Raw genomic sequence first — 15,141 nt, 5'->3', positions numbered from 1 at the left:
CCGGCCCCGGCCCCATGGCTCGGGCCGCGCCGCTGCGCTTCCTGCTGCTGCTGCCGCCGCTGCTGGCGGCCACGCTCGGGCGCCAGGTAGGGCTGGGGGCGGGGGGGGCGGGGGGGCGGCCGTGCGCGGCCCCGGGCTGCGGGGCCCCGGGGCCCGGGCCCCTCCCCGCGCGCTCCCGCTGCTCCGAGGCCCGGCCGGCCGCAGGTGAGCCGCGGGGAGGCGGGAGGTGCGGGCCCGGGGCCCGGGGCCCCTCCCCCGCCGGGGGTCGCGCCGGCGGAAGTCCGAGCCCGGGAGGACACTGAGGCCGGAAGCCCGGAGCGGCCCCCCCCCCCGGGGGCAGAGGATGCGGGGCGGAGCGGGCCCCCCCCCGGGGGCAGAGGATGCGGGGCGGGGGCAGCGGCGGGGCGGGGGCAGCGGCGGGGCGCGGAGCGGGGGGGGGGGCAGAGGATGCGGGGCGGGGGCAGCGGCGGGGCGCGGAGCGGGGGGGCCCCCCGGGGCAGAGGATGCGGGGCGGGGGCAGCGGCGGGGCGGGGGCAGCGGCGGAGCGCGGAGCGGGCCCCCCCCCGCCCGCGCGGCCCCCCCCCCCGCCCGCGCGGCCCCCCCCCCCGCCCGCGCGGCCCGGCTCCGGAGACCCCGCGGGGCGGGCCGGGCCCGGGAGGCCTGGCGGCGGAGGCGGCCTGCGGGGCCCGGGCCCGGGCCGCCGGGGGGCAGAGCCGCGCTGCCCGCGGAGCGGGGGCACCGACGCGCGGAGCGGGGCTGGGCCAGGGCCACGGGCCGGGCTCCTGGGGCCGCGGCGGCCGCTGCTGGGTGGCCTGGCTCCCCGGTGGCCCGCCGGCCCAGGGCCTGCACACGCGCATCCCTCCGACATCCGTTCCTAGACGCTCCCCGGGGAGATCTGTATAAAACCGTCCTGGGAGCGTACTTTCAATTTCATTTATTTGTTCTACCATTTAGTTACAAAAGCCCATGCCTGGCAGACTTATTTGGGAGTACATGCCTGTCCCGTAAATTTAGTCACTTCATAAATGTACGTGTCTGGCGCTGTGGATTTGCACTTACCTATCAAAACACGCTTCTGGGACTGTACATTTATGTAGTCATGTATTGTCTCGTTTATTTATAAAACAAAATACTTGGTCTTGTACATTGAGTCTTATTCATTTCATTTATTTTTAAAACACATGCCTGGTCTGTACATTTAGTCTTATTTACTATTTTTTTAATTTATGGATTTATAATAGCACATACCTGGTATTATACCTTTATTCTTACTCATTCATTCATTTATTTATAAAAGTACACCCCTGGTACTGTCACTTTATTCTTATTCACTTATTTATGAAACACTGAAACTACATTTTCTTTTCACTTTTTTATAAAAGCATACATTTGATTTATTATTTCATTCATTCCTTTATATGTACACAGGCCAGGATCTATCAATACATATCTTTGCCTAGATCCATGTCCGTGTGGGTATCAGTCCATTCTCTGGCCCCTGCCCCGCTAGGTGAGGGAGCCTCCAGCTCCTAGAGAACTCCCCAGCTATCAGGGCAGATCCTCCCAAGGGCTTTTATCTTCCAAGGTACAAGACCAGTGATGAGTTCCAAAGTACGAGACCAACAGGCCATATGTTTACAAGTCATATGAATGTGGTCAGCTGACTTCCTCTAACTCATGAATGTTGCCCTTTTAATTCCTTCTTCCTAGACTTTACAGTATTAAAATTCTGCTACAAAAATCACACACACACACATACACACACACACACATACACACAAACATACACACACATGATTTCACCATAGAACAATGAGAACTCATGGTCTAATTTTGGACTTGGGAACTCCAACTTTCTTTAGGAAGATTAGAGGAACATAGATAATGGAACAGGACCTCAGAACTCATTAAATTCAAAAAAGATTTTACAAATAAGGAAACTGAGACACAGTCAATAAAAAGTACCTGCTCTGAGCCAGACACTGTGCTGGACTAGAGAGTATGGGAATTACATGAGGCATAGATTTAGAGCTGGAAAGGACTTTTGGGGACATCTAGTCCATTCCCCTCACTTTTACAGTTAAGAACTGAGACCTAGAGAATCAGACTTGCTGAGAATCAAACAGCTAGTGTCTGAGGTACATTTTGAACCCAGCTCTTAGAACTGGCTACAGGTTCTAGATTTGGATGTAGGTTCTCTGACCCCAAATCTATGACTTTTCCCCCTGCACAAAAGGGACCCTTTTAGAGCTCTCCTTTGGTCATGCTTATTACTTCAAAGTGCAATAGACCATGGGAGGCAAGTTTAGGTTTATAAACTAAAAATATTTTATTTTCCCCCCAGTAAAATGTACAAAACATTCCAAATTTTCTCTTCTTACCCCCACCCCCTCATTGAGAAAGCAAGTTATTTGATGAAGGTTAAAAATAGATTGCAAACTATTTCCATAATAGTCAGGTTATAAAAGAAACCATGAATTCCCTCCCCAAAAAGAATGCTTCAATCATTTGTGACCTTTAAAGGTACCACTGCTTTAAATTTTATTCTGTAATATTAATAGATGATTTTTTGCAAATCACTTTTCATCACCTTTTTCCTTTCAACAACTCCTTGAGGAAGGATCTGTTATCCCCATTTTGGGGAGACAGACTGAGAGAATTTGGGGGATTTGTTCACAGTCACACACGTAATAAATATCTGAGGTAGGATTTGAACCCAAGTCTTGATTTGAAGTTCAGTAGTCTACCTCTCAGACTGCTCCTGCCTCTCCCTGCCAGCTGCATCTTCCGAAAGGGTCTTTGAAGAGCCTACCTCTGTATAGAAAGCAATACAAGGAGATAGTCTCATCCCCAAACTTTCATTCTAAAAGGCATCAGAATTCACACTCACATAGCTATTTGGACTAATCAATCTTTTTTTTTTTTTAAATGTATGTGTGTTCATTTGTCATTTGTGAATTCAACAACTGCCTGCTGCCTCTCCTTGTGGAGTTCAAGATAGGGGAAAGTAGGATTTGAGCAGATTTGTTATTGGGTAGGAATACTTGGATATTGAAAAATAGCTGACCTAGGTTCCTGGTTGCAGGCAAATCTGACCTGGAAACATCTTCCCAGCTGGACTCCAGCCCAAAGGACCTCCTACCATAAGGGCAAGTCAAGCCAGATTTGGACATCTTTCCCTGAAGAGCAGAGATATGATTGTCCTCAGACATCTGTCCCTGGAAGCCAAGGCCGCCTTGGCTGCAGCTGGCGTCTTCTTCTCTATGATGGTCTCCCGGACCTACCTGTTGGGGAACCTGGAGATTGGGGTCCGGCGCTGGCTGTTCAGGCTGCAGCTGACCCTGTTGGCCAATGCACTTATGCTGATCGGCTCCTTGTACATTTGGAGGAGCACAGTCACCTCCCTGTACCGCTCCCCTGCCGTAAACTGGGGCTGCTTTTGGCCCTGGAAGGTGGCTATCTTGACCTTCCTGGGCTTGGCCCACTCCAGTTTTTTCACCATGCTCTTTCTAGTGGCGGAGGAGCCCTTGCTGTTTTCCCTGGCAGCCTATTCTAGCCTTGGTGCCTATATCATTATGATTTTCTTCCTTTTTATCTTGGGCTGCATGGAACAGGGTTACCAGCTCTTGGCTTGGAGGGCGGGCAGAGTTGGTGGAAGCCTTGACAAGACCAGGAAGATGGTATTGAGGCCAGTCCTGGCTGTGGTTGTGACTGCCGTGCTCAGTGTGATTGGGCTCCTCAATGCTGCCCAGCCTCCAGCGATAAAGACTGTCGAGGTGCCCATTCACCAGCTGCCCCCATCGATGAACAACCTGAAGGTCGTGCTCCTCTCAGACATCCACTTGGGCCCCACGGTTGGTAGGACCAAGATGGAGCTGTTTGTGCGGATGGTGGAGGCTCTAGAGCCAGACATCACTGTGATTGTGGGTGACCTCTCCGATTCTGAGGCCTCCGTCCTCCGGACAGCCGTTGAGCCTCTTGGCCGGTTGTATTCCCGTCTCGGGACCTACTTTGTCACTGGGAACCATGAGTACTACACATCTGATGTCAACAACTGGTTTGAACTTCTCAAGTCCCTGAAAGTTCAACCCCTCCACAATGAGAATGTGAAGATCTCTGCCTCTGGGACTGCACCAGGGAAGAGTGAAGATGACTGGATTTGCTTGGCAGGGGTGGATGACATCGAGGCAGATGTCTTGCACTACTCGGGCCATGGCATGGATCTGAACAAAGCTTTGGATGACTGTAGCCCTGACCATGCCACCATTTTGTTGGCTCATCAGCCTCTAGCTGCCAAGTGGGCCCTCCAGGCTCGGCCAGACATCAACCTGATCCTTTCAGGCCATACCCACGGGGGGCAGATCTTCCCCCTGAATGTGGGGGCTTACTTATTGAACCCCTTCTTTGCTGGCCTATACAAAGTAGGGCAGAGTACCTTTGTATACGTCAGTCCAGGAACAGCCTATTACGGGATACCAATGAGACTGGGAAGCCGGGCAGAAATTACGGAGATCATCCTTCGCTCACCCTGAACACAGCCTTTTCCTCACCTCATCTCCCCTAACCCCTACCCCTCCTTCAAAATATTCTTGTCTACCTTAACCCATACTGATACAACCTTTTTTGCCTTGCAAATAGACTTTGAGCTACTTTGAACTGGAATTTAAAATGGATTGGATGTAAAGAATCAAGATTTCTTATTTTTCTACATAGGTGGGGAGGGGCATGTTGGTTAAATATTTAATGAAGGAAAATCATCTTTTCCTATTTGCAGAGCTGGTAATATAACTTACAGTGAGATTCGTTAAATTTGTTGACACTGTTTATTGAAGGGCAGGGAGCTATTTGGGTCAGACATAGTATAATGTTTTACAGAAACCTATAAATAGGGCAATGTTGAATACTCAGCAGTTTTTTTTCCTCTTAGGACTTTGTTTTCAGGGTTTAAGTCAAGCATGTTTCCAAGGACTCTTTGATTCAAGATCTTTTAAAGAAAGTGGGAAGGCCAAAGAGAAAAGAAATGGTCTCTTTGAAATTCCATTCATCTTTCAATCAGCTTTTCTGGAAATGCACTAATTCAGCTAATTCAAGTTCAACTAATACAAAGACATCTTGACTTTCTTGTTTTCTATTAAAATTCTAATATTATCAAATTCTGCCATACAGACCTCCATCTCATAATTTTCCAAGTACTTGATTGGAGTCATTAATCACCTGTCCTAGAGAGGTGTTGCCTAATTGAACCTTATCCTTTCATCTTTTGAAAAAAAAAATATATATATGTAAAACACTTACAATTCATGTAATGACTTGACATATCCTTCATGGTAGGTTTGGTGAAAAGCAGTCTCCATTTTAAACTGGCAGCTACCTTCCAGAATTGACTGTTAATGAGGATAACGTGAAATAATATTTGCTCTTTGCAAATCTTAATTATATAATTTGCAGGTCTTAATTATATCTTGCCATGGGTTAAATATTCATTGGTTCTTAGGCCCAAGAATTGGGAGTTTCTTGGGGGGCATGGCAAACTGAGACAGGTGACAGGTTTTGCCTCTTTCTACTTCCCCTCCACCCCAGTACCTCGAGTATTAAGTCAAGTCTTGAATATGATTGTTAGCCACTAAACAGACATCGGAGAGGATTCATAGAATCCTAGACTTGGAATTGGAAGGGCTTGTAGATACTGTCCAGTCTAATTCCTTCAATTTCCAGACGAAGATCCAAGTCCAAGGCAGTGGTATTTGAACTCAGGACTAGAACCTTGGACTCCAGAATCAATGTTATGCTTCTTCTGGATATGAAGAATTTTCCCCAAAGAGAACTACTGAAAGATTCTCTGCCCACTCACTAGTTCATCATCCCCAGAATGGTCTTCAAATAACCCAATATCATCTAAATGGTAGCAACTCTATATTTTTTATGGAAACTTCCCCTTTAGAAACACCCTGAAAAATAAACTTAGAAGAACACTTCTGCAGAGGGAGTCTTTGCCAATGCCTATCCATTTAGGGAATAGCAGGACCAACAGCACTAGGTGGGCACCTAATTAGCAATGGAGAACCAAACTTTTGTGGTTAGCAAAGAATTAGTTGTAGTGGGGTTGAATAGACTGGGGATTTTCCACCTACCCATTTGTTTTCTTATTGCTTCAAGGGGATTGGTCCTTTGACTGAATCCATAGGAAATCACCAGTATTTGAATGTGTTTCTGAACAGAACACATAGATACTTTAAAACCCTGATAGCTGGGAACTGTTCTCTGAATGTCCAGAATTCTGATCTCAGGAATATAAAGGAATATAGGAAATCACCAGTATTTGAATGTGTTTCTGAAGAGAACACATAGATACTTTAAAACCCTGATAGCTGGGAACTGTTCTCTGAATGTCCAGAATTCTAATCTCAGGAATATAAAGGAATATTGGGTAGCTAATACTGGGGAGAATGTTCTTAATATAGAGACCTCCCCATGTGCTAAACAATGTTACTTGTAAGTATAAAAAATACTTTTTTAGTTTGTTATGCTATGTGTAGATTTTATTATCTTTATTGGTCTTTTTCAACTTGCCTAAATCTTAATGTTTTTATCTTTTTATTTTCCCAATTGCATATAAAGCTAGTTTTTTCAACATTCATTTTGAGTTCCACATTTTTTTCCCCTTCCTTTTCCTCTCCCCTCCCTTTAATAGTGAGTAATCTTATAGGTTATACATGTTCAATTTATGCTAAATAGATTTTCATTTTAGTCATGTTATGAAAGACAAAGTCAAACATTTTCTTGACAAATTATGAGCAGGAAGGGACCTTGAAGGAAATCTAGACTGATCCTTTTACTTTAAAGATGAGGAAAATCAAGTTAAAGAGATGAAATGACAACCAGATAAATCTAGATTCAAACCCAGATCTTCCATCTTCCAGGGCCATATGGAAGATACTCTTTGCCCTCCTGTTTTCTTTTGTCTTGATCTGGTATCTTATTTGGAAAGTGGTATGATCTATAATTGTGCTTCCCAATTTTAAATGTACTGGCAACAAGAAACTGGATTACTGGGTCCACAGTGGTCTTAGTGTTCCAGCTCTCAGCAGCTGGGTGGGGAAGAGTGGGCAGCAAGAGGTAAGAGAAGAGAAAATTAGAACTGGAAAGAAGTCTGTAGCTAGAGTGGGAAAGAGCAACATCAGCTTATTTCAGCCTGATAATAGCAGACTGGGAGCTCAGCTATCTGATGATCCTTGTGCCTCAGTTGCCTCCTCAAGTTTGAATCTAAGGAAAGGATCATCCTCTAAGGATTCTTGCAGTTCTAAAATACTTTATTGTGTTTGCATAGCAAACTGATAATAAATACTGGTAGTTAGTGGGATGAAGACTTCATGAAGAGGCAGACAATATAATATACAACAATTAATTGGGCAGCTAGATGTTGCAATGGAGAGTGGCTAGCCTGGGGTCAGGGAATCAGGAAAACCTCGAGTTCTAATCCAACCTCAAACTAACTGTGTGACCTGGGCAAGTCACTTAACTCAGTTTGCCTCAAGAGAAGGAAATGACAGCCATTCCAGTATCTTTGCCAAGAAAAGCCCAAATAGGGAGTCAGACATGACTGAAATGACTGAACAACAAGAAGTGAATTGATTCGTATGGGCTGTCATCTTAAACAATGTCTAGAATGATGGAATTTGTCACTTAAACTTGACCCTAAAAATGGTTTTATGTAGGATATATTTGACACCATCCATGTCCTTGCAGAGCTTCCTGTCTCAAACAGATCGGCTCTATGTAAGGATACACACATTAAACATAAGTGATTTCAGCTATAAATTTATCCTCCAGGGTTTTCTTACAGTGAAGGTATTTCTTCTTAGTTCTTTCATGGACTTTTTTGAGGTGATCTCATACAATAACCTCCTTACAAATGAAGGTTAAAGTCATTAAATTAATGGTAATGGTGTTGGCACCATACAGTGTTCTTTTTCATCTGTTACCCCTCATTTGCTGTTCCTTTCCAAGCATCGGTACCTCTCCATCTGCTTGGAGTTCTCTGTTAATTGTCCCTTTCCAGTAACATCTAGCAGGATCAAAGACTCCTCAAGAGTCAGCCAACAAAAACTAGTCATGGTGAACAAGACAAAGACTAGTTCCACTAGTTCCTTGCATATCTTTGTATCATAGAATTTTACACATGGGAGGGATTGCAGAAATCTTAGTTCAGTCCATAGTTTGTTCAGGCTTCTTTACAACATTTAAGATCATTATAGTTCTGGTGGTCAGCCCATTTCTTACACATTTTAAATTTCAAATTTTCTCCTTCTCTCCAGTCCTTCCACTGCTTAGTGAGAAGGCAAGCAATATGATACTCATGAGACATATGAAACTATGCAAGACATATTTTCATATTGCTCACCACTTAAAAGATCTGGACATTCCACTCTTGGCCATTTGACCTTTCCAAAGACGGGGGACATGTAGCCCAACCCATTTTTGAAAGAGAATTCATTCTCTTTAATACCAATAGACTAAAGGAATCTCACCTGACAAGTGTGCATGATGCATTTCCTTGAAGATGACCAGTGAGGAAGAACTAATTACTGCTGGACAGCTGTCACTGAAAGGTAGCATTTACATCATATGTAAATTTGATTTTTTTTTTACAATGTTCATCCAGGTTTACCTGTTTTGCCTCATGTGACCAAATAGAAGTCCAACCCCTTTCAATATATTCTCTTCACCCAAATCCCTCATTTGAATGCATTCAGTTGTGAATTCTTTTCTGCCATTTCTGGGCTCTCTAGCTTTTGTCTTGCTCATCATGCCAGTTTCTTTGATCTTGCTTTTGGATAATTCTGTTCTATATTTGTTCCTCCATAATTTCATCTTCCTGTGTCCTTCATTATAGGAACCCAGTGTGTTTTATGCAGTTTCAGAGGATGCAGATGACCCATAGGTCATTTTCTCTATTAGTCTCACTTGCCTTGTACCTAGTAGTTTCAGTCTGATGGGGGCTTTTGAAAAGATCATAGTTACTTGCTTTAGTAGTCATGCAGAAATGCCTCGGGTCTTTCTCCTTGATCTTTGAGTCAGATAATCTGGCACAGACTCAGTTTAATACTGCTACACTCCCTGTACCACTTTGTCCACTGGAATGCTATTTGTCTATCTATTCATGACCAACTCACAGCCTATCCACTCCAAGCCTTCCTATCCAAGACTCAACTTCCTCTTCTTTATTCTTCCAACTTTTTTTTGCAATTAATACTTATCATAGTGGCTTGTGCTGACTGACATTTTGTACTTTTATTTGTGAGCTAGTTTTTATCTTCCTTAGTAAAAGCTTCTTGAGGTTAAGGGCTAGGTGTGTTTTAATTTGCCACCCCCCCTTCATTACTTCCCTTAGATGTTTTCCATATAGTTCTCATAAATTAGTAGAATTATGAGATCATAATCTTACCAGATTTAGAAATGAAAGTATCAAGGAGCCATTTAGTCTAACAGTCTCATTTTACAAATACACAAATTTGTCCTAAAGTAGAGTGCCTTCTTATGACGACGGGAATGTCTAACATGAACTCCATACCAGAAGGCTCATTTTGTATATATGTATGGATATGGGATCATTGAACTAGAGCCAAAAGGGACCTCAGGGATTATTTGGTTCAATCTGTGTTTTTTTAGCAGATGTAGAAACAAGTCAAGTTTCATAAGTGAGATTTGAACCCATATCCATCCTTGACCTTCCCAGTTCTCCTTAATCTTAATGTCCTCCCTCTGCTACTATTCCTGACTTATCCTGTCTATATCTAGTATGTAACCTCAAACAGGGTTGCAAAGACTAGGAAATGGATGCATGTTTCTCCCCAATTAGACTGGAAGCAGGGACCAGGGTGTTGTTATCGTTGTTTGCCTTAAGGACTTAACATGGTAGGCACTTGAATGCTTGAGGCTTGGACTGTCTCTAGGCACTGCTCTTTGTCCTATACTAGACTCCTTGGCTCCACTGTGAAGGCCTCTGTGGAATCACTTGACACACAATAATGGTTTTGAACCCCTTAAAACCCTGATACTTTACTGTGAAGTATTAGCATGGTAGCACATTGCTCTTGGAGAGCCTAGGAAGCCCGAGATGGTTGTGGAAGTGGAAATGCTCCCCAACAGCATGCTGGCCACTAGGTGGCAGTGTTTGGTAGTAAGTGGGGCTTTGAATTCACCCCCCCACCCATGTGCTCTGGGATTCTTCATCTGTGAAATGGGAAAAACAAGGAAAATAGAGAAATAGGTTATCAGCTAGAATTGCCCTGGGATTTAATGAGATGACTTACCACCCTCAAATCTCAAATATATGTAAATTGTATATGTGTGTGTGTGTGTGTGTGTGTGTGTGTGTATACACACACATAATCAATGTTATCTAATTTTGAACATTCTAACCCATCAAAGAGCTCTTTCTTGTCAGAGTAGTAACCCAGACTTTTTATCAGCAAGTATTTAGTGAGTATACTGTATACTAGGCACTGTGTTATCAATTATTTAGCATATACTGAGTGCCTACTGTGTAGCAGCCACTATGCTATCAATCATCAGCAAGCATATAGTGAGTGCCTACTGTGTACCGATCATCAGCTCATGTTGTAATGGGTATTTACTGTACCAGTTACTTGTATGCTAGGGGAAGGGGAAAGCCTTTGCCCTTCAGGAGCTTCCATTCCAAAGACTTTTCTGAAACTTTGTTAGTGGGGGAGGTTGCTCCATGAGAGACTCTTACTGAAGTTCCGATGCTATAGGGAGGTCTTCCTACCCAGGATATAATTGTGGGATTCGAGAATGACATAGCACAGATTCCTTGGTTCCTAAGCGTGGATCTCATGACAAGAAACCAAAGTCACTGTTCTCGCATATTCTAGAAAATATCTGTTGTGGTTGTTTTCATGTCCAGTTCCTGTTTTCTTCCCATCCTGAAATGTGACAAGAACTGGCTTTAGTACTGAGGAGAGGGGAACAAAGGGAATTTTCACAAATCCCTCTTATATGAATTGAATGTTATATGCAATATTTTGGGAAGGCGCTGAAACTTTCCAATGCAGGAGAGATAACGTTGAAAAAGACAAGAACTGTTTCTAAGCACTTATTTCATCATATGTCTATTCACTGAGTTTCCCATCTTCTCTGTTCCCCTAAGCAATATTTGTATTATGGCCATGTGAGGGGAGGTGATGGGGGACCATGGTATGTGTGTCTTCTGCTTTGCACTGTATTATTTTTGTAGCTAATAAGTTTTTCTATGATCACATAAGTTGAAACACTAGTATGTCAGTAATACCCATACACTGCATTCTGATTATGAAATAAAAAGTCACACTTGGATATCATTTTGGTGAATGTGCTCATTAATTTATTAGGTAAATACTTAGACCAAGAAAAGAAACGTGATCATTTTCCTGAGCTTTTTCTTTGGTGTTCAATTCTGGGATCTGTAATTTAGGAAGGGCAATGACATACTTCTAGAATAGGGTTACCAGCTTGGTGAAGGGTCTCAGTTTCATCCCATATGAAAATGGAACAGAAAAAGTGGAGGAAAGCCTGGGCAGAGGGGAACATTGACAGTCTTCAGTTGTTTGAAGGATTGGAATGGCAAAGAGTCAGCTGCATTTGCTTTGGTGTTAGTAACCAGACTTAGAAACAATGTGGGGAGGGGAATTGCTAAAAGGCATGAGGTAAGGGGGATCAAATTCCTCAGACATAGCCAGCAGTGAAATGGGATCATTGTTGGCAGAGATGGGGTTCTCCCTCTTTTTGAGGTGTTTGAAATCAAGATTGCCTGACATTGGTTGCATAGGTACTGGAGGGGACTCTTGTTCATTTATAGATTAGTTTAGAATTAATGGTTCATAACCTCTGGTCCTTGAACTTTGAAAAGAAAAATATTTTCAGTTTTTCATTAAATGAGTTTCTGAAGTTGGAATGGGCAATGAAGGTTGACCCTAGGATCCTTATGTAGTTTGTGTTGTACATTTAAAAGCCATCATAGTTTTTACTGATAAAAACCAGTCATGGGCCGACTGCCAAAGGAGTAAAAATTCACAACTATTAGGGAACTCTAGTATCTGGGATTCTGTAATTCTGCTTTTCTTCACTAGAGGGTAGTGGTACCTGGGCTGTATTCACTTGGTTTTAGGAAATAGTACATCTCACTTTATTTTCATCATTTTCTCATGAGTATGATCCAGGTCTCACAGTGACAGGTGTTATTTATTTGCCTGTGATTTCTCTTAGGTCTTATTTTCTTCTTTTTAGCAATGAAGAAATAAATAGATTTGAAGTTAAATCCTGTCCCTACCTGTGAGACCTCGGGCAAATTGCTTAACCTCTGTGGACCTTTATTCCCTACCTATTGACCAAACCCCCCAACAAACCAAACAAAAAAACATCCTAAAACAACCAAAAGTGAAGACTTGGACAAGGGTCTTGACACATAAATAGGAACAAATCCCTACAGTAGAACAGTGATTTAGAAAGCAACAAATTTAACATTATGGTGTGTGTATTTTTATTTTGTTAAACATTACTCAGTTATACTTTAATCTGGGTTCTTTCGTTTGGTTTGCGAGGTTCCTTCCAACATTAAATCCCTATGTCCTGCATCCCTAATGCAGTAGGAGGTACATCACTTTGACTCTAGGTCTGGGCCTTGATCTTTGATCAAGATGTGGTGACCCATCTGCAGATATGATTCAAATATTATGGGTACCCTTACCCGGTGTTGGGATGAGATACCTTTTTGCCCTTTCATCACACTGAGTTGTCTTAACATCTTAGTTTTGAGTTGGTAGGGTCTTTATCTTGAAAGGAAGCTACAGGAATAGAAAAGGTATCTTTTTAGTTATTTTAAGCTTGTTGCCGCTTAAGCTCCCCCATGGCTTTACTAACTTTAGAAGACTGAGCAGCAAAGGCAATTCTAACAGAATTTTATCTTAGAATGACTGAATGGGCAAATTAACCCACATTCATTTTGTTGTTATACAGACCAACAGAACATTTGAAATAGACTACGAAGGGGACCAGTTTCTCAAGGATGGCAAGCCATTTCGCTACATCTCTGGGAGCATCCATTATTCCCGCATACCTCGGTTCTACTGGAAAGATCGTCTTCTCAAGATGAAGATGGCAGGACTCAACACCATCCAGACGTGAGTCACCAAGTATTTCTGAGGTTGGAATGGGGAACAAAGGTTGGCTTTAGGATCTCATCCCATTAGAAGTAAGCAATCCTAAAAGTTGCCCCAATGGTGCTTAAAAAGGAGAGTTGTAGCTCATAGACACAAGAAGGGTTTTATGGGGGTATATGTTTAGTTTTTTTTGTTGTCAGATTACCTCTTATTATCTCAAGCTTTAAAAACTAGACATAGATAATATTGTCAGATCTGTGATTTCATTAGTGTTGAGAATTTCCATTGTGTAAACTCCATCCAGCAATGTACTTTCCTGCAACTCATCCTAGAGTTGTTCATGTTCCAAGTTAAGTGACTTGCCCATGGTTACCCACAAAGGCGAAAAGAACTTAGCATGTATCTAGCATGCGTCTTGCTCAAGCACAGGTCTTCTTGACTCCAAGGCTAGTTCTGGAATGTTATCTTCTGTCCTTGTGTTCCCTCACACAGTCCATCTCACAGATGCTTAAAGAATGGTTTGCTGTTATTATTGTTTAGACTTATCTGATACATCTCTAGTGGTTTCTCCAGGCTATTTAGGGAAATTGCCCTTGAGGAAGAGAGCAGTGAGAAAATTCCCACTTATTTGTCCTTATCGCCTTTCCTAATTCTATTGATTGGTCTAAGCAAGTCATCACCTTTGGAGACAATTTTAGACCTCCCCTTTATTCCTATTAATTGCATCTCCTTCTCTTAGTATAGTGTTTAATAGGGCAAACTGGCTTTTGCAGGGAATTGAAGATTTTTAAAAAATGAAAAATTCAGGAGCTTGGTGATAACTGAGATAATAATTCACTGGGGAAAACCCTACATCTATCACCTGCCCCCATTACCCTTGACCAGAGGCAAGACATTGAATCACCTTATTGTCCTCAGTCATCGAATGCTATATAGTTTAGGCATTTTTAGCCGGTTAAACATACCTTCAAATACATGTGCTTGATGGGTACAAATTCAACAATGATGTACACAGAAATCGTAGGATTTTCATCCCCACATAAATAAATAGGGATGCTATGAAAAAAAATGTCACCTAGTCTGTGTTACCTTTTGTATGCTAAGCTAGCAGAATGTGTGTGTGTGTGTGTGTGTGTGTGTGTGTGTGTGACAGAGAGAGAGAGAGAGAGAGAGAGAGAGAGAGAGAGAATAGAGAGAGAGTTAATGCCTGCCCTTAAGCAGCCAACCTTCTAAGGAGGGAAGGTAACACATAAAAAGTACCCAACACAGGGGGGAGCTTGATGAAAGTTAGAACCAGGATGATTCTAGACAATTCCAAAGATGGAAAATGCTAACTACTTCCAGAGAGAAAATAGAATTCTTGTGCATATGCAAGTATATATTTTACATTTTATTATTATAGGAAATTTTTGTATGTTTGCTTTTGTTAATATGGAAATATTTTTCATCATTTCACATGTATAATCAATATTAAATTGCTTGCCTTCTCAAAGTGTAGTAGTGGGATAGGAAAGAGAATTTGGATAGTTTACAAAATGAATGTTCAAGTTTTTTAAAAATGTAATTGAGTATTAATTAGTAAAATAAATATGACTGGAGAGGAATAATTAAGCTGAAATAACTACCATTATCCTTCTGACCCCTTCTTAGCCAGCCATCTCCCCAGCTTCATCAAAGATTTCCTTTTTTTTCTAAACAAGGCAGTGGGGTTAATTGGCTTGCCCAAGGCCACAGAGCTAGGTAATTATTAAGTGTCTGAGGTCTGATTTGAACTCAGGTCCTCCTGACTCCAGAGCACAGTGCTCTATGCACTGCACCACCTAGCTGCCCCTCAAAGATTTCCTTCTAAGAAAATGGTTCATCCTAAAAGACTGAAAGACAAAGATTTCAAGCCTCTTTTCCTCTTCAAATTTGAAACCAAGGAGCAAGAGATATATACAGGAATTATGAAGGTCCAATAGAATACTAGATTTGGAGTTTGGTT

General features: G+C 42.7%; 2 protein-coding genes across 4 annotated transcripts in view; both read left to right on the top strand.

The window, feature by feature from the left end:
• GLB1 (galactosidase beta 1) overlaps positions 1-15,141 on the top strand; it is a 63,494-nt gene that overhangs the window by 538 nt on the left and 47,815 nt on the right. Inside the window, exons 1-2 of one of the 3 annotated variants that reach the window (XM_074192800.1) lie at positions 4-86; positions 13,015-13,178. In XM_074192800.1, the coding sequence (XP_074048901.1) occupies positions 15-86; positions 13,015-13,178 (236 nt within the window). In that variant the 5' untranslated portion in view covers positions 4-14. Of the gene's footprint in view, positions 1-3; positions 87-8,523; positions 8,610-13,014; positions 13,179-15,141 lie in introns of those variants that run through there. The other 2 variants (XM_074192801.1, XM_074192802.1) reach the window with 2 other exon arrangements.
• TMPPE (transmembrane protein with metallophosphoesterase domain) lies at positions 3,100-4,537 on the top strand. Its single transcript, XM_074192803.1, has one exon. The coding sequence runs from the start codon at positions 3,195-3,197 to the stop codon at positions 4,530-4,532; it is 1,338 nt and encodes a 445-aa protein (XP_074048904.1). The 5' UTR covers positions 3,100-3,194; the 3' UTR covers positions 4,533-4,537.

Source organism: Macrotis lagotis, chromosome 7 (assembly GCF_037893015.1).
Source record: "Macrotis lagotis isolate mMagLag1 chromosome 7, bilby.v1.9.chrom.fasta, whole genome shotgun sequence".
Classification (NCBI taxonomy): Eukaryota; Metazoa; Chordata; class Mammalia; order Peramelemorphia; family Peramelidae; genus Macrotis; species Macrotis lagotis.
Note: the sequence above shows the minus strand (reverse complement) of the source record. Positions and strands in the feature narration are given on the sequence as shown.

Excerpts from the sequence above, each read along its gene's own strand:
- TMPPE (XM_074192803.1), top strand. The coding sequence starts at position 3,195 with ATGATTGTCCTCAGACATCTGTCCCTGGAAGCCAAGGCCGCCTTGGCT.